Source organism: Dromiciops gliroides, chromosome 3 (genome assembly GCF_019393635.1).
Source record: "Dromiciops gliroides isolate mDroGli1 chromosome 3, mDroGli1.pri, whole genome shotgun sequence".
NCBI classification, from domain to species: Eukaryota; Metazoa; Chordata; class Mammalia; order Microbiotheria; family Microbiotheriidae; genus Dromiciops; species Dromiciops gliroides.
The window spans coordinates 323146717-323169279 of record NC_057863.1 but is presented as its reverse complement, the minus strand read 5'-3'; the positions used below and the strand labels follow the sequence as shown (position 1 = coordinate 323169279).

Here is a 22563-nt window from a genome sequence, read left to right as displayed (position 1 = left end):
AGATAAAAGAGATACTGAAGAATGATGCCAGAATATCCAGTATTGCAAATAATAAAGATTTATAATAAGCATGAGTAGCAGACGTCCATGATAGCAGGCAGACAACAAATGGATCTTTCCTGATCCCCCGTGCTATCCCACCTGAAGGGGGCTCCTCTTAAAGGGAGGGGCAAACAAAGCATGCAGGAGAGAGGCCAGGTGTATACATACACTTCCCCGGGAAACTATTGATAAGAAAGTCCCCAATACTGTCAAGGACAGGCTAATGATATAAGTATGCCTGAAAGATGCACATGCACACATACGTCCCCTTATGTAACAGGGTGAATAGGAGGTCAGATTTCCTTGTGTGACCTGGCCATAGAGCTAAAGCCATGGTACTCCACGGATTGCCTTCCAGCAATGAGGGCCCATTTGAGGTTATGGAACATAATGTGTAGTGGACCAGTCAGCATGCTTTTGTGATTTTATTCAGCTTAGTTCAACAACACATATATAGAGATAGGCAACATCAGTCGTGGAAGTCAACCAAGGCTGAGGCTTGACAGGGCAAGAAAAGGAAAGTATAAAGTTGAGCTGGTTCCCCCAGGTCAAGATGTACTCTTTTTTGTGTGTGTGTGAGGCAATTGGGGTTAAGTGACTTGCCCAGGATCACACAGCTAGTAAGCATCAAGTGTCTGAGGCCAAGTCCTCCTGAATCCAGGGTCAGTGCTCTATCCACTGCACCACCTAGCTGCCCCCCAGGAGTCAAGATGTAGAAGAGAGTAGAGCATAGCCGGTGTAGGGGTGATGGCCTGGGAAAGAACTGAGGGGTTGAAGGATTGAGGGTCACAGTGTGGATGAAGAACAGGGTTTGGGGTAGCCAGGCAGATGGAGTGAAGGAATGATGATAGATTGTGTTCAGACAAGGGAATTTCAGAGTTCAAGAACACCAAGGTGTTGCATTTGTGGATGATTGCAAAATCAAGGGCATAAAACCATGTGTCTGAAAGTAGGTTATGGGAAGTGAATAAGCTGAAGAAAGGTGATACTAGGGTGCTTGAGGGGGAGTATGTAGATATATTGAAGTCTCTTCATTTGAAGTCAGGAGTTATAAGGAGAGAAAAACTGTGAGCCAGGAGTTAAATTCATTGAGGAAAGAAGGGGAGTGGCCTGGAGATCTGTAGACAGACAGCTACCAGGATTTTCGCTGGGTGAAAGATATGGATTAGCTCTCTATTGACTCGAATCAAATGCTATTTAATCTTTATTTCATCCTTTAAAAATTTTTTGCATAAATTTTATGGTAAAAAGAATTATTGGTATAGCAGTATATATGACTTATGTACATATTTAATTTTGCATATGCATAAGTATGCAGTATTAAAATATACCAGGCCTGGAGTTAGGAAGACTTATTTATCTTCCTGAGATCAAATTTGGCCTCAGACACTTACTATACCTGTGTGACTCTGGGCAATTCACTTCTTAATTGTGTTTGCCTCAATTTCCTCATATGTAAAATGACCTGAAGAAGGAAATGGCAAACAGACCACTCCAGTATCTTTGCCAAGAAAATCCCAAATGAGGTCACAAAGAATTTGCCACAACTGAAAAACAACTGAACAGCAACAAATTTAAATATGGAGTTTTCTCAAAAATGCCGTAATGATAGGGGTGCATGAGCAAAACGTTTGGAGACCACTTGGTCCACTGTATTGTATAGGGCTGTTCTATTAGACTCTACTTAGCTTTAGAAACACTTTATCTGGCAAAGCTCAAGGAAACTGTAATGTAATATAACAAGTGTTTATTAAGTGTAACTCTATTGGAGGCAGCTAGGTGGCACAGTGGATAAAGCACCGGCCCTGGTTTCAGGAGGACCTGAGTTCAAATCCGGCTTCAGACACTTACACTTACTAGCTGTGTAACCCTGGGCAAGTCACTTAACCCTCATGGCCTGGCCAAAAAAAAAAAAAAAAGTGTAACTATCCTAGAAAATGGAAGATATAAAATTTATGTAAGAAATGGTCCTGGTCCCTAAGGAGTTTTGTTACCAATTAGAAGACTCAGGGAAGGCTTCATAAAGGAGTTGGGCTTTGTAGGAATTCAATAAACAAAGAGAAAGCCTTATTCCAAGGAAAACAAGTAAACTGAACAAATGTGCCAAGCTGTGAAGGGACAGAGATCTATTTTCTTTGTCAAGCTTTGGCCAAATTACTCTTGTCCTTTATTATTATTTGTTTTAAAAGTATATTTATAATAAGTAGTCAGTATAATTGGTTTTCATTTTCTCTAAGCATTTGTACTCAATTTTCTTACTATATCTGAACATCTCTTTCCTTATTTTTTAAAAATATTAGAAGAGAAATTGACCATAGAACTCTACCTATTCCTATCCCCAAAAGGCCATAACTAAGATAGGGCAATTAGAGCTTTGCTTAAGGATTTTGAAATGTAGAGGGTGCTGACAGCATCTGTACTCTTTCATCAGACAGAAATAACTGAGTTTAGCACCTAACTAGTGAAAATAATTGGCAAAATAAGAAGTTGGCATATGGTATACTTCCTGCCCCTGCTGCTACACCAAAGGCCAGTAGTCTTGCCTTACACTATTCCCTTCCCTTCATTGAACTCCCATTAGCCTGTTGATGACCCAGATTTCTGGCTCTGCCATAAACACCATTATGGGGTCTGTATGCTAGGCTGCTTCTTTCTTTCCAGCCTTGTGGTAAAGACAGCTCTCTCCACCCAGCACCCACCTCCACTCTTGAATTTACCTTCAAAAGTTGATTTGAGTATGCTTTTTATCCTGCTTCCTTAGGGTATATTTTGGAGGGCACTAAAATTTCAGTTTACTATTCTGCCTACCCCTCTTCTATTACAAGTTATTCCACAGTAATCACAAACTACTTTTAAATATGTTTTTATGACTTGTTCCAATAAAACAATCCTCCTTTTCACAGAGTTAATACCTTAATGGCCATATACATCCAGCAAGAAAATTAAGCTGAGGGAATATATAAGATGATCCGGGATAGCACAGTCTGAAAGAAGGGGTTGTGACTAGGATGGACATGTGCTTCATATGATCCCTTTATGAATAAAAACTGACTTTTGGTACCTTTATGCTTTATTATCTAGAAAACAACAATTGGCGACAGAGTTCAACCGGAGGAGAATTCTAAGACACTACTTTACACAATGGCAACACTTGTATAGACAAGAAACTGGAAGGAAACAGCTAGAATTGAAAAAAGAAGAAACTCGGAAGAAAATGGATGAGTTGCTAAAGGCAGCATCCCTGGGGAAACTTAGTTCAAATGGATCTGATGACATAAAAAATGGGGAGAAAAGGAAGTCCCAAAATTCATCTACAAAAAAAGAAGAGGTATTTTTTTTGCTTATTTATTCTATTTTTTTGTATATAAATTCTGCCTTTATGTGGAAGGTATGGTACATGGAAATACAGGTCAGTTACCAAAGGAAATCCTTTCGACATTTAACAAAAGATTCCATATTGCTTTGCCTAGTTCTCTTAAAAATGAAAGCAGTCTTGTTTAAGATATTAAAATTGTTTAAGGTAGTTTAATTCACTGAAAACATTGTTAAAATGTTAATTTCTTAGACTGAAACATTTCCAAAAAACTAAAACCAAGAAAATTTCATCAAGAAAAATACAATGTTGTTAAAAAAAAAATAAGGCAAATAGGGGGCAGGTAGGTGGAGCAGTGGAGAAAGCACCGGCCCTGGATTCAGGAGTACCTGAGTTCAAATCCGACCTCAGACACTTGACAATTACTAGCTGGGCAAGTCACTTAACCCCCATTGCCCCGCAAAAACAAACAAAAAACCAAACAAACAAAAATAAGGCAAATGAAAATAAAAGGTTACAGTATTCTTCATAGGTAACCAAAGAAACCATAATATTCTTCCAGATGAAGAATATAACTCACACCAGTGAGAATGTGGAATCTTTAGATGTCCATTAATTATGTAATTATAGGAACTGATTTACTAAGAACACTTAAGTATACTAGGAATATTGTGCATTGAAAATTTTCAAAATTATCAGTTGGATGACGGGCGATTTACTCTAATTAAGCCAGATTGCTTGGCCTTGTATTATTAAGAACAATCTGTACCATTATGTGTGTGTGCTTTTTAAAAAATTCTTAGCTTTACAACAAAAAACTCACCGTAATCCAAAAGAAATCTTGTGGCTGTACTTCAGACTTTTACTCAATCTTGCTGAGTTAATAATATATCATTACCACATAGTTTAAAAGAACCCTAAAACACAAGCTCAGCTTATTGCTAAATTATGTGAACAGGTGTCACTATTGCTAAGAATAACTGTCCTCTGACATTTCTGAAATGAAAAGTTACATGGGATGGTCTGAATCACATGGTAAACGTCCACACAGCACATCTTTTTAACTCATTTGGGTCTTTAGAAAAGACCTCATCAAAAGCATTTTTGAGAACGATGCATGGCACCGTTCTAGCAGCAGAATGAGTTAGAAACTCACTTGGAACCTAATTCGGAACCTAAGGCAGTTGACTTGTCTCCTGCCTCTCCCACTAGTGCAGATGGCTGACACAAAAGCTGGTCAGACCTTGGACTATGTGGAATCAAAGCATTTCAGAAGGACAGCTTTAATTACAAGATTATTTTGGCAGGAGATAAGTTCACCAGGGAGATTTTCTTTCCTTCCCTTCCAGCCTCTTCCTGGAACTAAATCTGGAAGCCCTAAGCTTTTGAGTGAGATAATGTGTGTAAAGGTGTTTGACACACATAAAACACCGTGAAAGCATACTATTAAATACCATGGTTATATAATAGACATGCCGAGTTAGCCACCTCTGGCTGGAAAATGGATGATTCAAGAGAATGGGGAGGTGGTGCCATAGAGTGAAAAAGAATTCTAGATTTGGGGTTAGAGGAGCTGGGTTTAAATTTTGGCTTGGTTGCACATGTATAACCTATAACTGTTCACCACCTCAGGGAGGGAGGGAATGAGAGAGGGATAGAATTTGTAACTCAAAACTTTAAATAAATATAAAATAAATTTTGGCTTGGTCACTGGCCACCTCTGTGACCTTGGGCAAGACACTCAACCTGTCTGGGCCTCATTTTCTCAGTTTATAGAATGAAGGCCTTACACATAAACTACCTCTAAGGTTCCTTCCATTTCTCAATCCGAAATCTTAAGTCTGCAGACCCCAGTGGCCCCAAGCTTTACACACACATTTTATTCCTGAGGACTCTCACTCCAAGTCACTTAACCCCAATTGGAGAGAGAGAGAGAGAGAGAGAGAGAGAGAGAGAGAGAGAGAGAGAGAGAGAGAGAGAGAGAGAGAGAGAGAGAGAGAGAGGAGTGAGAGAGAGAGTTTTGGAGAGGTAGCCACCATCATATCCCCTGTTTCTCCTGCCTGGTCTCTCCAGCCTTCTGTGGGAAAGGGAAAAGCACCATTCCATCTTACCAGTCACCCATTGTAGAGGTATGAGGAAAGGGTACCATTCCATCAAATTTTTAGCTTGGGTTCCTGATTTGACGAAGGAGATCATCACCATCCCTTCTGTTCCAAGTTCTTGCTTTCTCACCTGAACTGCCCAAGACTCTGAAAGTTTTCCACCCTTACTTTGAAAATCTCTCTAAATTTTTCATTTATTAGCAAACTCCCAAACCCTCCATATGCCAGTGATTCTGAACCCCTACAGGTCATCATCCAAACCACATTCCCCATCCCCCACTGTCCAATTCTTGTGTGTGTGTGTGTGTGTGTGTGTGTGTGTGTGTGTGGCAATTGGGGTTAAGTGACTTGCCCAGGGTCATACAGCTAGTGTTAAGTGTCTGAGGCCAGATTTGAACTCAGGTCCTCCTGAATCCAGGGCCAGTGCTCTATCCACTGTGCCACCTAGCTGCCCCCACTGTCCAATTCTTAATTCCCATTTGCCTGCAATAATTCAACATATGAATTATGATCTATCTTTTAAAGCATAACTCAAATATCCCTTCTATGAAGGTTTCCCTCTTCTCCTGGGTCAATAATAGCCTTCCCCTCTAGCCCAACATAGCTGTTTGTTTTGTAATTCCCTAATGTATTTATGTTATACAGGTATTAGGTAATAATTATCTGTATTATTCTTATTGTTCTTATTTCCCCCTCCTAGACTGCAAGGTCCTTAAAGGTAGGGACAGTGTTTTAGCTAAGCATTTTAATTCTACAACACACATAAGAGGTATTTAGCAAATGTGTGCTGAATGAATGAATGTTAGAACCAAAAAGCAAAGTGATATTTGATTTCCTATGTGTTAGCTTTAAAATATTATAGAGGAAAAACCATTAAATTACCAATTTACTGCCAAATATCAGTAACTATGCTACATCTTCAGACTTGGCACGATGATGACAACGAGATAATGGGCATATTAAACCTCTGGGACTTTGTATCTGGAGTTAACCCCTCTCATTCCCTTGTGTCCTGTAGAAATATTTTTGATGACTAGCCTAATTTGGGGACTGAAGCTGACTGGAGGACTAATCTGGGGACTGTTGACTATTTGGCTATCTGACTTCATTAATTGAATGTGGGCCATCTACAAAGTTCCACCACACTGCTCCCAAACTGATAGACTAAAGATTAAGAAGCCTCTAACTAAATAATCAAAGCAGAGTTTATTTATGAGATACTATTTCAAATTAGGAATACAGGGAAATAAAGTGTACAACCTGACTGCTTTCCTGTGGTCTCTTTCGCACTACAATAAGGGCCTTAGCCACCTCCAGCCTCAGGGCACGATACACTTTCCCTGGTCAGCTATTTTTTTCTAACTCCTCTTAATCTTTACTTTCTCCAACCTGTACCCTATGCTGACCTGCTTCTGTACTCTCCGCTGCCTCCTGGTCAGGCTGTCTTCTGCTCCGTCCTCTAGTCCGTCTCCCTGCTCCTTCCTTAGTCCATCCCCCCCTAGTCAGCTTCCCTTGCTCTAGTCAGCCTTCCTCTCCTTAATCTTGTCTCTCTATCTAGTCTGTCCTCACTCCTTCTTTTTCTAGTCCGTCTCCCTCTAGTCTCCTTCCTTGCTCTAGTCAGCCGATTCTCTCCTACTCTCACTCCCAGGTCTATATATACACCTTTTCTTCTCTCCACTCAAATCTTGGGGCTTCCTTCGCCCCCACAGACCAAGCTAATCCTCCAGCCAGGGCTGCGGCTGATGGTGGGGGCGGGGTGCGCTCCAAGTTTCACGTGCCTCAGCACCGGCTATCCAGGATCTGCTCAGGTCAGAGGGAGCTGGGGGCTTTTTTTCCCCCCCAGCTGTCTGACCTAGCGTCTCGTACAGCCCACGGGGCTTTTTCTCCTCAGCTGAAGCTGAGGAGGAGGGGGAGAGACGCTGAGGGCCTAAGGCTTTCTAATCTCAGCCTAAAGGTAGGGCCCCCAAATCAAAATAAATTTCCACAGTCCCATGCCAAAACAAATAATTACAAGTGTCGGTTTTGAATGAAAATGTCCTCTTTCATATGTCAAGGTGACATTATAACTGACCTGGGGACGGATTTGCACTGATTTATCCACATTCTCCAGTATCCCTTTTGTTATTTTTAACTACAAAACTGTTATTTTAGCTGTGGCCTGCCCAGGATTAGGGAGATAGAGAAAGCTGACTGGGGTCAGTGGTACAACATGGGACCTGGTGGAATGGAGTTCAAGGCACACACATGCTCTGTGGCTCCTGAACAAAGCCTACTGGCTGAAATGTATCATTTCATTAGCATCAAATGAACTGTAATGAGTTCTTCCCTTTCAGGTGCCTGGAGTGACGTTTTCCCAGGAGAAGCCTTCTGAGAGTGATGGTTGCATCACCAGTCCTTCTTTATGCAAAAATCCCAAGTCTGTCTTCCAACTCCCCATGCAGCAAGCCCCTCAGAGCTCCCCAGAGCTTCCTCTGTCCAAGACCCCAAGCTGTGAGTCCTTGCATCAGGTTTGCAGCCGCCAGCAATTCAAAACTCCCAGCCAGAAGCCTGTGCCCCCTTACATGGGCCATTTCCACAACCGCTACATCTTCCAGCAACAAGTGATTGAAGAGCAAAAGAAGAAACTCCAGGAACAGCAAAAAATGATCCTTGAGCTGCAGGAAAACCAGAGGCTAAGGGAGGCCAGAGAAGAGGCGGAGCAGGCTACAGCAGTGACTGCAGCACTCACACGGCTCATGTCAAACCCCAGAGAGGAGAAGTTGAAGAAGGGGCGCCAGGTCATTTCCAAGTATGTCAGACAACCAGGGTGTGACCTAATCTGGCCACTCAAATTTTGACATTTGTGATGTTTCTTTATGCAAAATCTCCTCTTTCTTTGGAGCTTTCAGAAGAAACAGATGCCCCCATCTTCTCCCAGAACCTCAGAATTCGTGCTCCCGTCTCTGTTTTTTTTTTTTTAACCTTTCTCCCTCTTTCTTCTTTCCTCCCTTCTTCTTGGACTGGCATCCACTTTGAGAAGCCCCGTTAGACCAAATAACATAAGGATATTCCAAGTGGGCACAAGTGTATAGTTTACAAAGGTGTCTCTTGGTAATGAATCTGTTCTCTGGTTAGCTTCCATGACATGCCTATTTATGATGGATTTTCTCAGTTAATATTCTGTGAAAGAGAAAACTCATAACTTGCTCTAATTGTTTCTATTTATGTTTAAAGAACTAAAAAAAAAAACAGACTATATTCTAAATGGTATACATTACCTGCCTCAGCCTGAGGACTGAAATCCAGAAACTAGTCTCTAATAACTGTACAGATTTCTTATCCATTTGAACTATATGGTGACACCAAAGTCACTCTAACAATCACTGAAGACTGGAGGCCTGTACATTTATTCAGATTTGTATTTATACTTGAGACATTTAGAAGATGGTGATGCCCAGGGGGTGGCTAGGTGGCGCAGTGGATAAAGCACTGGCCCTGGATTCAGGAGTTCCTGAGTTCAAATCTGGCCTCAGACACTTGACACTTACTGACTGTGTGACCCTGAGCAAGTCACTTAACCCCCATTGCCCCGCAAAAAACCAAAACAAAACAAAGAAGATGGTGATGCCCAGAGTTCTGAAGTATCAGGTGGGAAATGAGAACTCTGGATAACCTCAGCATCAACACCCCTTATTACATCCGTTTCCAGAATGGGCCTCAAAATAGTTGTGTCACTCTTTAGCATGAAGTTTAACTGAAGTTTACCAAATGCTTTGGGATCATCAGCCAAAGGGTTTTAGAAGGGCTAATGATTCAATCTGAATGTGTGTTTTTTCTTTGCAGTTCACCCAGCCCATCCTCTGGTTTTGACAGCCCTAAGACAGATTCTCAGAGCTCCCCTTATGCATCCAGAAAGAAGTCAAAGCAGTTGACAACGCCTCACCCCATTCTAAAAGGCAGGATTCTTTTTTTTTATTATTATTATTGTCATAGAACATATTGACCTAGAATGCTGCTAACTTTCAGGACTTTTCTTGGCTTTTTCAAGTTGACTTATAATTATTGTGATATATTGCTCTCTCGACTCCATATTCTTTGCTCTGTATCACATCACACAAGTCTTCCCATGTTTTACTAAATTCTCTGTATTCATTTTAGCTGCTCTCTCCCTGACTGCTCCCTAACTACCCTCTTAGAAGAGCCCACGGGCCGAGGTCTAAGACTTCAAGAGGCATGATGGTAGATTGGGAAGAGCATTCACTGCATGTGGGGTTAGAGGTCTTGAGTGGGCATTCCAGCTCTGCTCCTGTACTAACTGTGTGACCTTCAGCAAGTATCTTAACCCATCTAGTGTCAGTTTCCTCATCCGTAAAATGATAGGATTGAACTATAGATGGCCCTTAAGGTTGCTTCCAACTCTAGATCTATGAGAATTTAATTTTAACTTGCCTGGCTCTCTTGCTCCCTTCCACCACACTGAAGGCCCTTAAGATCTCAAACCTTCTTCTCCATGGGGAAGGGACAGAGGTCAGGATCTTTAAGATGGAAAGGGACAGTTCTGTAAGATGACACAAAGCTGAGAATCATATTGTAGAAAAACTTCTATACCTGTCATCAAAACACCTGGATTTGACAAGCCTCACCTCTTTCACTTATTAGCTGTGTGATTCTCCACAGGTCACTTAACCTCTCCCCAAAGTTCAGAAGTTTGTAGGCTCTCTCTCATCAGATTAGCTCTAATAACCCTTGATCCCCTGAGAAATCACTGCTGAATTTGATATATCATTTTTTTGGCCAAAAACTACATTTCTATAATAAGTTTATGACTGTGCAAAAATGGAACATTTATTTGTTTATTCATTCATTCATCTACTTACTTATTTATTTAATTATTCTGCAGGCCAGTGAGGATTAAGTGACTTGCCCTAGGTCACACAGCTAGTAAGTGTCACATGTCTGAGGTTGGATTTGAACTCAGGTCCTCCTGAATCCAGGGCTGGTGCTTTATCCAAAAATGATACATTTATACAAATGAGATGTAAGAAACAGATTAACTGAAACAGGACCCCTGGTCTGATGCAAAGCAAGAAGGCCATTTATTCTCAACCTTGCAAGGACGGGTAAATACCTTCTTTGGGTACTGCAGTTTGTTCCAGTGAAGTCCCCTTCTTTTTATCCTAGATCTAACGCAGGGACCCTCCCCCATCTGGGTTCACACTCTTCACTGACACTTCTAAACATATAGACCACCTCCCCCAGATGTGGTGCCACTGCTGCCCCCACCCCATGGGACAGCCAGACCCTGAGAATTTACAATCCTTTGTTCTCTAACTTTAGAAAGCCCCTGTTGACTCAGCAGGGAAAAGGAAGGAATGGTGGAGATGGGGGAGAAGGCCCCAGGACTTGAATAATGTATCCTGCCAACTGAGGCAGATACACCATTTCTATCAGTCCCTTCTCTTTTTATTTCTTCATTTGTGTCTCTCCTCATCCGTTGTTCTCCTCCCATGCCAAGTAAATCTTATCCTCCATTTCTTTCATCTCCTGATCTAGACTTTGTTTAATCCCTCATTGAAGGATCATCATTTGATACCCTTCTTTAACTCTTTTCCGTACGGTTACTACCTGAATTCCCTCCACCACTCTAATAATTAAGTGAATAAAGCAGGGAACTAGGTGGCATATGACTAATAGAGCTGCCAGGGCACATAGGAGAAAGAACCCCAATTGCTTCTACCAGCTTCCATTCAGCCATGAAAACCATCCACCCTCAAATCAAGAATTCCATTTCTGAACAGGGACATGAGCCACCTTCCTAATTTCTGTGGCTATAGCTTTAACTGCTTCATACAACTGAATACCTAATCCTGTCCCAGAGGTATCTTTCAGGAGGAAAATTGGGGTCTAATTATCCCAATATACCATATACTTGTCCAATTCTTGGGAAGACATGTGTAAGCAGTTCTTGGTCACAAATCCAATAGTGTCCTCTCAAGACTGATTTTGTGGGGCAGCTAGGTGGTGCAGTGGATAAAGCACCGGCCCTGGATTCAGGAAGACCTGAGTTCAAATCCAGCCTCAGACACTTCATACTTATTAGCTGTGTGACTCTGGGCAAGTTACTTAACCCCAATTGCCTCACACACACACAAAAAAAGGACTGGTTTAGTTCCTTGAGAAATTCTATCTTCATCATATTTTTTTTGTAACAACCCCCAGATATAACACAAAGAACCAATGTCAATAACTACCAAGATTATAACAATAATCATGGCTAATAGCATTAGCTAATATAAAGTCTCTTTGTAATTTTGGTGATGTGCTCCCAGTGTCCATTCAATTAGCAATTTCATCTTGGATCTCAGATGTCCCATGTAGTTATCTGGTCTCTGTAAGTCTTTTTTCCTGAGGGCAGTCTAGAAGATGTCTTGTCTCCAGAGCACCTTCTAGCAACTCCTCAGATGTCCCTATTAAAACCTCTTACAAAACAAATTTTAATAGCAAATACAACTGTTTCCCAACTCTTTTCTAAGGAAAGAATAATCTCTAACTGACCCCTTCTGGGCCAGAGCATCCCCAACTGGACTCAGGCCCACCAGGCTACCACTACATTTCCCCACCCCTTCTTCCAATAGCTAAGGGAAAAGAGGGCAAAGATCTCTTCTTCTGTAACTGCTTCATGCTGAATATGGTTGTAGAGTTGGCCCTAGGTCTTAGTGAAAGGAACAGAAATCTTTGCAGGCCTGGTCCAGAAGGTGAAGAGGTATATAGGCTGGAATTGCTACCATAAGGTTGAAAGCCTTGAGCCTAGATAAAACAAATTATCGAGAGGTTAAAGAGACAAAGGCCAAAAATTAAAAGGACAAGAACTGGTATTACTGTAGGGAAAACGGGGCAAACCAAGAGAGAGAATCCAGGAACCCCAGGATCCTGCATCAGGAGTGAAAAGCTGTTCACAAATGTCCTTTATCCAGTGAGAGATGTCATGAATGCCCCATGCTGCTCAAAGATTTATCTAAGTCTGTATCTGACAGACATTATTAACAACAGACCAAAGGGTTACCACTACCTTGATACATGCAAGCCATATAACCTAAATGTTTCAAAATGCCACAGAAGGCAGAACCCTTAAATCTTTCCAAATTACATATATATCCATTTCCCCTTATTTCTCCAAAAGTTTTCACTCAATTGTTTAAGATCTAATCCTCACATAAAACTTAGGTTACAGAATACCTTTGTAAGAAGATGACCAAAAATGGACTTACATAAAAGTTCCCAAGTTAACTTCAATTCTAATAAAAGACTTAGGATGACACTTGAGCAATTAATTTCAAAACAGTGCATGTCAAATAAGTTGTCCATAATAAACCATGTTTGTATTACAGGACATGATCCACAGACAGATGTTATTTCCACATTACATAATAAACTTATTGTTGACCTTTCCATAGGTGTAACAAAACATTCTATAAGTTACCCTCCCTCTACTTTTCTTTTTTTTTTTAATTTTAATTTATTATTTTTTTTAGTGAGGCAATTGGGGTTAAGTGACTTGCCCAGGGTCACACAGCTAGTAAGTGTCAAGGGCCTGAGGCCAGATTTGAACTCAGGTACTCCTCACTCCAGGGCCAGTGTTCTATCCACTGTGCCACCTAGCTGCCCCTCTACTTTTCTTGAAACAAACTCGAGATGTTTTTGGTTCAGTTTTGAAATGTATAACTAATAACAGACAGATGATCCCTACCCTTACCCAAACCCTTACCCCATTTTTCCCCATAACACTTGTACTTAAATAGGTTTTTTATCCCTAAGTTAGCACTACACAAATGAATCTGCCTTGAGATGCTCAATAACAAGCAATGGTTGAAATGAGTGTAAACAATCCCAAATTGCATACTGGGAACAAACTAGAAAATGTCCCACACAATAGCACATAGTAAAACAGATTTAGGTATTAAACATAGGATACTGCCCTCAGAATTCCCCTAAACAATGGGAACATCTTTAAAGTGACAACTAGTTTGCATGTGTTTCTACACATGTTCTAATTCCAATTAATTAACAACATGAGTAAACTCAGATTCCCCATTAAGGTGATATAAGATAGCTCATAAGTTACTATTGTCCACTAACATGTCATACATGACAAGTTCAAGCACCAATTTAACTATTGCTTAATACCAATAAATTCAGATCAAAACAGCAAGTTTTTCCTCATAGCTTACTAGTTATTTAGAGGATCTGGTTAGAACTTAAAGCCTGGGGCAGCTAGGTGGCAGTGAATAGAGCACCGGCTCTGGAGTCAGGAGTACCTGAGTTCAAATCTGGCCTCAGACACTTAACACTTACAAGCTGTGTGACCCTGGGCAAGTCACTTAACCCTAATTGCCTCACTAAAAAAAAAAAAAGTTAAAAAAAAAAAGAACTTAAAGCCTTAATATACAGCTGAGAATATTCTTACTATGCCCACTTCACAGAAATTCATAACCCAAAAGAATTTAGAGAATCCAAATCTGATAATATCTCTAATACAATGAACTATTAAACTGTTGGGCACTTTTCCTTTACATATTACAAATCACCTTGAGGTAACCAGCTTAAAACTATACAAATAGAGCATCACAGGAATATATTTCACTTAGAATTAAATCAGAATTAATTCAATTACACCTGAATTTGTTTCCTGAATATCATATAGAACCTCATTAATAATTTCATTTTAGTATTAATTTACCCCATAACCACTTAATCTAACCACTTCCTATTTTCCTGTTTTTTTTTAAACTGTTCCACTACAAAAGAGTTGTTTAAAGTCGCAGTATATAGTTTGTGTGATTCCCAAAGTTTCTTACATAGATAGCCCAGTCAAATCCAATTACCCTTCTTGATTCCCTGATAACACAAACTTTTCTTTTGCTGGTTTGAATTAATATTTTAATGCCACATTCAATCCTCTAATCAGTCTGCAAGACAATGCCAGAGCAGCAAGGTTCCTCCTGCCCCTCCCCCACTTCCTTAACCTAGCCAGGTTTTGGGGTAGCTTTATCAAACAAACAAAACTTTTCCTTCTAGATTCCAAGCACAAACTTAGACACACATAACTTCTTTTTAGCCCTTTTTTAAAAACTTAATTTAGACTGGTTAAAGGCATTCCAATAGGCCAATTTACTTTATTATTTTTAGTCAATTCTAATAATTTTTAAACAACCTTTGTGAACATCAAAAGCATATTTCCTGGGGGCAGCCAGGTGGTGCAGTGGATAAAGCACCAGCCCTGGATTCAGGAGTACCTGAGTTCAAATCCGGCTTCAGACACTTACACTTACTAGCTGTGTGACCCTGGGCAAGTCACTTAACCCCCATTGCCCCGCCCCCCCCCAAAAGCATATTTCCTAACCACTTGCAATGCAACAGATCTCAAAGAGGGCTCCACTAAATTAGATATGCCCCAACCTTTTACCCTGAGACATTCCTAGCCCCTAGAAATAGTTTGATGGTCATCCTGTATTTCAAAGCCAAAAACTGGACTTAGGCAGTGTGGTTCAATGATTAGAGACTAAAAAAATATATTTTTCCTTGAAACTTTTACACATTACAAATAATTCCTGATTTTAAGCTACTCCACTACAAAAAGATTTTAAGACAAATCAGTTGGCTCTCTCCTCCTCCACAGCAGAAACTGCCATGGGGGGAAGGAGCTTTTCTTTCTTTTTTCTAATTCCCAACTATTTACTCTCATATTCCTGTTCACACTGTCAATGCAAACAGGGCACACCTTTCTTTTACCAATCATAAATACTTGGTGGGGTTTTTTGTTTGTTTGTGGGGTTTTTTTGGTGAGGCAATTGGGGTTAAGTGACTTGCCCAAGGTCACACAGCTAGTTAAGTGTCAAGTGTCTGAGAGTGGATTTGAACTCAGGTCTCTAGCTGCCCCTCAATCATAAATACTTGATTAAAACAATAAGTCTTAATCACAGTACTTCAGACCATGTTAGTCAGCAAACAGCTCCTATCCATTCGTTCCTCCTTCTTACTTAAAACAAAATCAAACTTCCTCATACTTTCTCAACATGCTTGAAAATAGCAAAGTGGCAGTTTAGCCAATATTTCACCAAAAACCCTATATATTTTTTAAAGAAAGACCCAGGGGATTCTCTTCATTAATCTGCCTATTAAAAAAAATCAGGTGTTCCCTAAGAACTCCTTGAACAAACTTGAAATTAATGAATCATACTTACCCCTTCTCTTGTGGTCTGCAGCTCAGTGCTAACCCAGGCTCCATTCAAATTCTGAGTAATTTACAATCCTGCTATCTTCCCCCTTGAATTTCAGTGACTCCTCTTTTAGTCTCCAAAGAAGGCTGATGGGGTTTCATCTTTATCCTGTTGGACCTCGAAAGCTTTTGAGCCTTTTGAGCCTTTGGGGTTGCCTTCTTTATTCCCTCCAGAATCATTCTCCTAAACTCTAGCATATGGCCCCTATCTTCCTGATCTTTATTATCCCACCTGGGGTCCTGATTAGGGAATTTCTTTAAAAAATTAAAAAAATTTTTTTTTGGCTTGTACTACCCCTGGCCCAGGAGGGTTGTCATCCTCCCATTGTTTTATGGCAGCCCTCCTTATCATTCCTCTTTCCTCTCCCGAAAATAAGATATTCATAATAGACATTAGCTCAGACGAAGTATATATTTTTGGTTTAAGAAACTGATCTAATTGTTCTGCTAACCCCACCGGGTCTTCCACCCGTGACCTCATCTCTTTCTTAAAGGATCTCACTTCTGAGCTGGAAAGTGGGGCATTAACGAAACCGATTTCTCCCCTGCCTAGGGAAACTTCTCTAAGAAGGAATAATTCCTGTTGGGGGACCTCTTTTCCTATGCCCTTGGAGTAAGAGGAGGGCTCAGGTTTCTCTGTGACTCCCTTCCCTGGAAGGGGGAAATTTTGAATATCCTTCTGGCATTGTTCTAACTCCTTCAAGAAGTTTAGCATGGGGGCCTTGGGCTTCTCCCAGATCTTCCCTAGTAATTCCCAGAACATAAGGAGGGGGAAGAGCTGAAAGGGTGTTCCTTGCCTTCACTTTCTCCCTCATTCCCGACTGCTTGGGAAGCCTTAAGGGGAAGCATTATTACTGGTCTCCCCTTTAACCAGCAAAGGGCATAATCTAGTTCCTCTTGACTGAATGGTTTCTTGCTGTTCATATAGATATTAAAGTTCTGGCACAACCAGTCCTCTTCTGATCCATGTCTGGGCCAGAAGTCCACGGAAGGACTGGTAAGGCTTTCCCTTGTCCATATAAAACAGCAATACCTTATCATTTCCTTTTTACTCTTTTTCTGGAGGAATTTTATCCTATTCTCCTAATTTTTTTCCAGGTACCTTAGATCCTTGACCCCCCTCCTACTGGTACCTTTCAATATACTCTTGCTTTGTCCCTCTCCCGACCGTAATCTTCGAGGATTATCAGAACTGCGAATTGGGACTCCTACTCACTTCACACTCAAAGTGTGTCTCACATTCACACAACAGACAACCAGTCTTTTCCTGTAGAACTCTCTGGAGCGACAAAGCATTCTTACCCGTTCTGCTTGCTCCCATTGGCCAGGTCAGTTAGCTAGCTCTTTTCCCCTGACTCCACATCCTACCCCTGTCTCCAAGTAGGACCCCTGGAACAACAAGGCCTTATTTTGTGTCCCAGTGATGACACGTTTCAGACCTTGATCTATGCATAGATTTTTCTGCTCCCCTGGCTGAGTCAGTTAGCTAGCTTTCCCCCACATTCTGTGTTTTGCATCAGATCCCATTCAAGTCTCCAGCTGGTGATGCTGGTCAGAGGGGAAGCCACCAGGGCCCACGGGCCACCAAACACTAGTGGGGCACGCCTCCGGTCGTCACTGGTGGAAACTCCTCTTACCTGACCACCTCCAAATCCCGGATGGACCCCAATTGTAAGAAACAGATAAACTGAAACAGGACCCCCAGTCTGATGCAAAGCAAGAAGGCCATTTATTCTCTACCTTGCAAGGACAGGCAAATACCCTCTTTGGGTACTGCAGTTTGTTCCAGTGAAGTCTCCTTTTTATCCTAGATCTAATGCAAGGTCCCTCCCCGATCTGGGTTCACATTCTTCACTGACACTTCTAAACATATAGACCACCTCCCCCAGATGTGCCACTGCTGCCCCTACCCCATGGGACAGCCAGACCCTGAGAATTTACAATCCTTTGTTCTCTAACTTTAGAAAACCTCTGTTGACTCAGCAGGGAAAAGGAAGGAATGGTGGAGATGGGGGAGAAGGCCCCAGGACTTGAATAATGTATCCTGCCAACTGAGGCAGACACACCATTTCTATCATGAGATTACCCTCAGTACCTATACAGATAAATTGATCAAGATTGGCATCACACCGGAATCAACCTATCAATCAGGTTATTAGAATTATCTAAATTAGAGCCTTACTGGATTTTATATTCTGCAAAATTCTGGGGCTTCAGATGGGCATTATGTGATTATGTTGTTCTTGGGCTGATCACTTGGTGGCTCAGTGGCCAGGCCTGGAATCAGGAAGACCAGAGTTCAAATCTGGCCTCAGACACTTACTGTGTGACCCTGGGCAAGTCACTTAACCCTCTTTGACTCAGTTTCCTCATCTGTAATATGGGCTGGAGAAGGAAATGACAAACTACTCCAGTATCTTTGCCAAGAAAACCCCAAGTGGGGTCATGAAGAATCAGACATGACTGAAATGACCAAAGAAGGTTCATATAGGATTTTATACTCTGCAAAATCCTAGGGCTTCAGATGGGCATTCTGTGACTATGTAGTGATTGGGCAACTGATTTTTAAACATCATTGCAGAGTGAAAGCTATAACAGGGCCGTCTTTCCAATGTGATTCCTTGACTTCCTGCCACTCTCTGCCCATTTTACTCTGAGTAATTAGGAAGCATCTGGTTGAGCACTTTGGGAATATGGAAACTCTCACTATGGATTTTTTAAAAAGTATTGTTTCAAGAGTTAGCATCTTTTTAGTATTCTGGGACCAGAGCAGCTCTTTAATAGTAGCCCTCTATTTTTAGCTCAAGATAGAAGGAAGAGAGAGCACATTATTAGAGACTTAATGCTTTTTAATGGTTCACTTTTGCCAAGTCATGTATTTGCTTACTCAAAAAAAAGTTATTCTTTCCCTCAGTCTGCAGCAACATCCCCATCCCTTCTTTAGAAAAATAGGTACTCAGTCTGCATTTATTTCTCTGTGTCTATACCAATGTGTTATTGGCCTGTAACTCTTCACACCATGTAGTAAAGATTTGAATTTTTGATCACCCTTAAAGGCAGAACCAGAAATATTCTGTGTACCAGATGAGGGGTTTTTGTTGTTGTTTTTTTTTTTTTTTGCTTATTTTTAACTGGTACTGGGATTTATTCCACCAAACTTATGGCAGAACCTCATTTCTAATACTCTTCTGTTGGTGGCACGGCCAAAAAAAACTGACATCTGCTATCAACTGGCAGAGGTGAAGAGTATCTGGAACTCCCCCCTCTCACCATGAAAGCCTAATTGATGACAGATTTCTGTTAGCAGAGCATCTTACACGTTTTACTTTTTTGGCTAGATATTTAGTAGACTGGCAAGAAGATGAGACCAACAGTCAACATCTCTCAGATGCCAGTTTTCTAAATGTCTGGTACAGTTCCATTCCCTGAACCCATCTGGGTAATCTGAAATGGAAAGTTGGATTAAAATATAATTGCCATGACCCTAGAGTTTATGCTCTTTAATATGTATGTATGTATGTATGTAGGATCTCATCAGACAAGTTCTTGTAACCCTTAATCCTTCCAGAAATCACTGATAAATTAGATATATCAATTTTTGCTCTACACATGGGCATAGTCACTAAAATTATATACATATTGAGAACAATTAGCAAACTAGTTGAGGAATGAGGTGAGATATAGGTTTCTAATTATTTCTATGTGCTATGGTAATTTTGTTTAATTGTTTAATCCCTCTTGATCAGAGGTATTACCACCTGAAAAGATCAGGCCTAGTGTGAGAAAGTCAGGAAAAGGCAAAGGCATATGTGAAAACACAAATAGACTTTATTTATGAAGGACCTTATAATCAAGTTGCAGACTCATACTTAAAACATTAATGAAATTTAAACATAAAAACAATACATTTTTCTAATTGTTCTTCCCTAGCACAGAGGTATATAGAAATGTATATGAATGTATGTTTGTAATACATGTACATATATATTATCTATACACATATTTAACACCTAAGAAATCTCAATAGAGAAATATCTCTTATACCATAAAGTAGAGGCCTTTATTTTGCATTATCCTTTAGGTATAAAGTATTGAAATTCTTTGTTACTATTTTCCAGCCATGGAGGAGAGAGCTGTTCAGCGGAGTGAACGTAAGAAAGTCTTAGCAGAGATCAAGAAAAAACAAGAGGAAGAGAAACTGGTAATTAAAATGGAACACCGCTTGAGAAAAGGAAAGAAGTTTATAGAGGTTTTTTATGAAAAACAGCTTTATTTGCTTATTAAGCTTTTTGGGACAATAATATTTAGGCTTACTTTGGAAATAAAACCTTGCTTAGACAAGGTGACAACACACTGGCCAAGTAGAAAAGACGATTAATTTCACTAGTTTTGTTAATAGTAAAATGTACTTTGGGTAGGTAAAAGAATTGTTATGAAATTTGAGGAATATAATTTATAAGATTGCATTAGTTAGCATGTTATAGATAAGAATACCAAGGTTAAGAACCCCTGATATAAGGGATTTCCTTTACCACAATCCTGGTAAAAGTGTGATTAGTAGTCATATCTTGGTCCTGTGAGCCAAGGAAGGACTGTAATAAGAAAGCCTAAGTGTGTGCCAAGAAAAAAGAAAAGAACAAGAATTACAGACAAGTTTCTTGGTGAAATGAAATAGTAATGATAGGCTGACAAATTTAGAATTAGTAATGACTACACATCATTGAAAACCACAGTCTCCAAAAAATTAAAGTTGTCAGTCACCAGAAGGGCAATGGACAGGGGTATGAAGGGCGTGAATAGGTGATAGCACATCATGAAGAACTGTGGAATTGAAGAGCTGTAGAGGACATCATCAGAGGAATAAGTAACCAAAAAGGATCATTTACTGAGAGCCAAAAGAATAACAGAGAGAGATGATGCATGTACAGTTGGCCTCCATGCAGTATTAATGATCTATGGCCCCCAGCACTATAGATGGACACCTTGTTGAAGATTTGTGATGGAAGAATTGCCTTATGAATGACACAATAGACCTGGCTTAAATAAAAGAAAACATTTTTTACACAGTATATAAGTCAGATTCGGAAACTCACAGGTGAAAGTCGGTTTTAAAAGTGTATAGTTAATGACCAAAAATTAATTGTACATCCATGTTCACTTTCACATATCAAGAGCACAAATTGATCCTTTCTGAAATAAATCCACTCCCATCATGACATTAAACATATCACTTTTTTGCTCCCTTTGTATCAAGTAGGTCTCTTAGGTCTCTACTGGTTCTAAATCTTATTAAAATTCTGTTAAGTATGGGCCTTTCTCAGAGATGTTTGATATCTTTGTGGGGAGGAAGCAGGGAAAGGAGTTTTCCAGTCTAATAAATCCAGTTTCTCTGAAAAGGTCACAGGTGAAAAATCAGGGAATCTGGTTCCTTCTATATATTTTCCCCTTAAATAGGCTCAATTGAAGGCTCAAGAGGAGGCACGTCAGAGAAAAGAAGCAGAAGAAAAGGAGATCCAACTTGAAAAGAGGCGAGAAGAAAAGAGACTGAAGAACATGGTGAGTAGATCATATCCATCAATCAGTAAGTATTTATTGAGGACTCCTATGTCCTCATTTTTTTTTTAATTTTTTTTTTTGGCAGGGCAATGAGGGTTAAGTGACTTGCTCAGGGTCACACAGCTAGTTAAGTGTCAAGTGTCTGAGGCTGGATTTGAACTCAGGTCCTCCTGAATCCAAGGCCAGTGCTTTATCCACTGCGCCACCTAGCTGCCCCTATGTCCTCATTTAACCAATATAACATATAAGCAGTGAGAAACTTCAAAGAAGAACAGGAATAAAAGATGTCATCAAGGAAACATATGATAGGAAAAGAAGAGGGCAGTTTCTGTGGCAAGAGTGAGGGTTAGGGGGCAGCTAGGTGGCGCAGTGGATAAAGCACCAGCCCTGAATTCAGGAGGACCTGAGTTCAAATCTGGCCTCAGACACTTGACACTTACTGGCTGTGTGACCCTGGGCAAGTCACTTAACCCTCATTGCCCCCCCCAAAAGAGTGAGGGTTAACAGGCACATATCCAGAGTACTCCGCTGCTACTCTCAAAATGTTGGGAGGAAATGTGGAAGGCCTTAAGCAAGGAAAAGTGCTTAAAGAAATGTGTGACCAAAAAAAGGAAGGAAGGAAGGAAGAAAGAGCTCTTCACATAGCAACAGTGAAGGCATAAACCATAGAGAGCCTACAACCTCCACTGGTTTCCACACAATGTCAAAAAATATAGGGGAAGGCTGCCAGCACCTGAGGGGAGCCCCTGTGGCAGATTTTTGGGGGGACGTGAACAAGAGTAAAACAGGCTGGGCAGGCATGATTGGATTACCATTTGAATCAGTGGAGTGACCACAGCATCAATGAAATCAAGCCACTGAAGTATCAGGAGTACATTTTGTATTTGCTTACTTGTATACATGTTGTAACCCCAACACCCACCACCCCTCCAGCGTAGTATAAGCTGCTTGAGAACAGAGACTTCATTTTTGTCTTTATATTTGTGGTGCCTAGCAACAATGCCCTGGAACACAGTAGCCACTTAATAAATAGCTGAATTAAATTGGATTGGGAAGTCCATATTATTATTCTTATAGAGAAGTATCAGTTCTATAGAGATTTTTTTAAATCAGACTTGTTGTAGCTGATATATTTCCTGCAAATCTTTTTTTTCAAAGCCTGGGTTTTTGTGTGTGTTTTTTTGAAATTTAGCCTTTTGTCTAGCTCTTTTTTACAGATATCACTTTAAATGAAACCAACCCAACTTTAACCTTTTTTCCCTTTCTTATTCTGTTTTATTTTTCTCAATTACATG

The 22563-nt window shown here is 40.4% G+C and overlaps 1 protein-coding gene across 1 annotated transcript in view; it reads left to right on the top strand.

Moving 5' to 3' along the window:
- CCDC191 (coiled-coil domain containing 191) overlaps window positions 1–22563 on the top strand; it is a 121637-nt gene that overhangs the window by 76608 nt on the left and 22466 nt on the right. Inside the window, exons 9-13 of the mRNA XM_043992872.1 lie at window positions 3124–3370; window positions 7791–8245; window positions 9280–9392; window positions 19831–19913; window positions 21167–21268. Coding sequence (XP_043848807.1) covers window positions 3124–3370; window positions 7791–8245; window positions 9280–9392; window positions 19831–19913; window positions 21167–21268 — 1000 coding nt within the window. The remainder of the gene's footprint in view (window positions 1–3123; window positions 3371–7790; window positions 8246–9279; window positions 9393–19830; window positions 19914–21166; window positions 21269–22563) is intronic.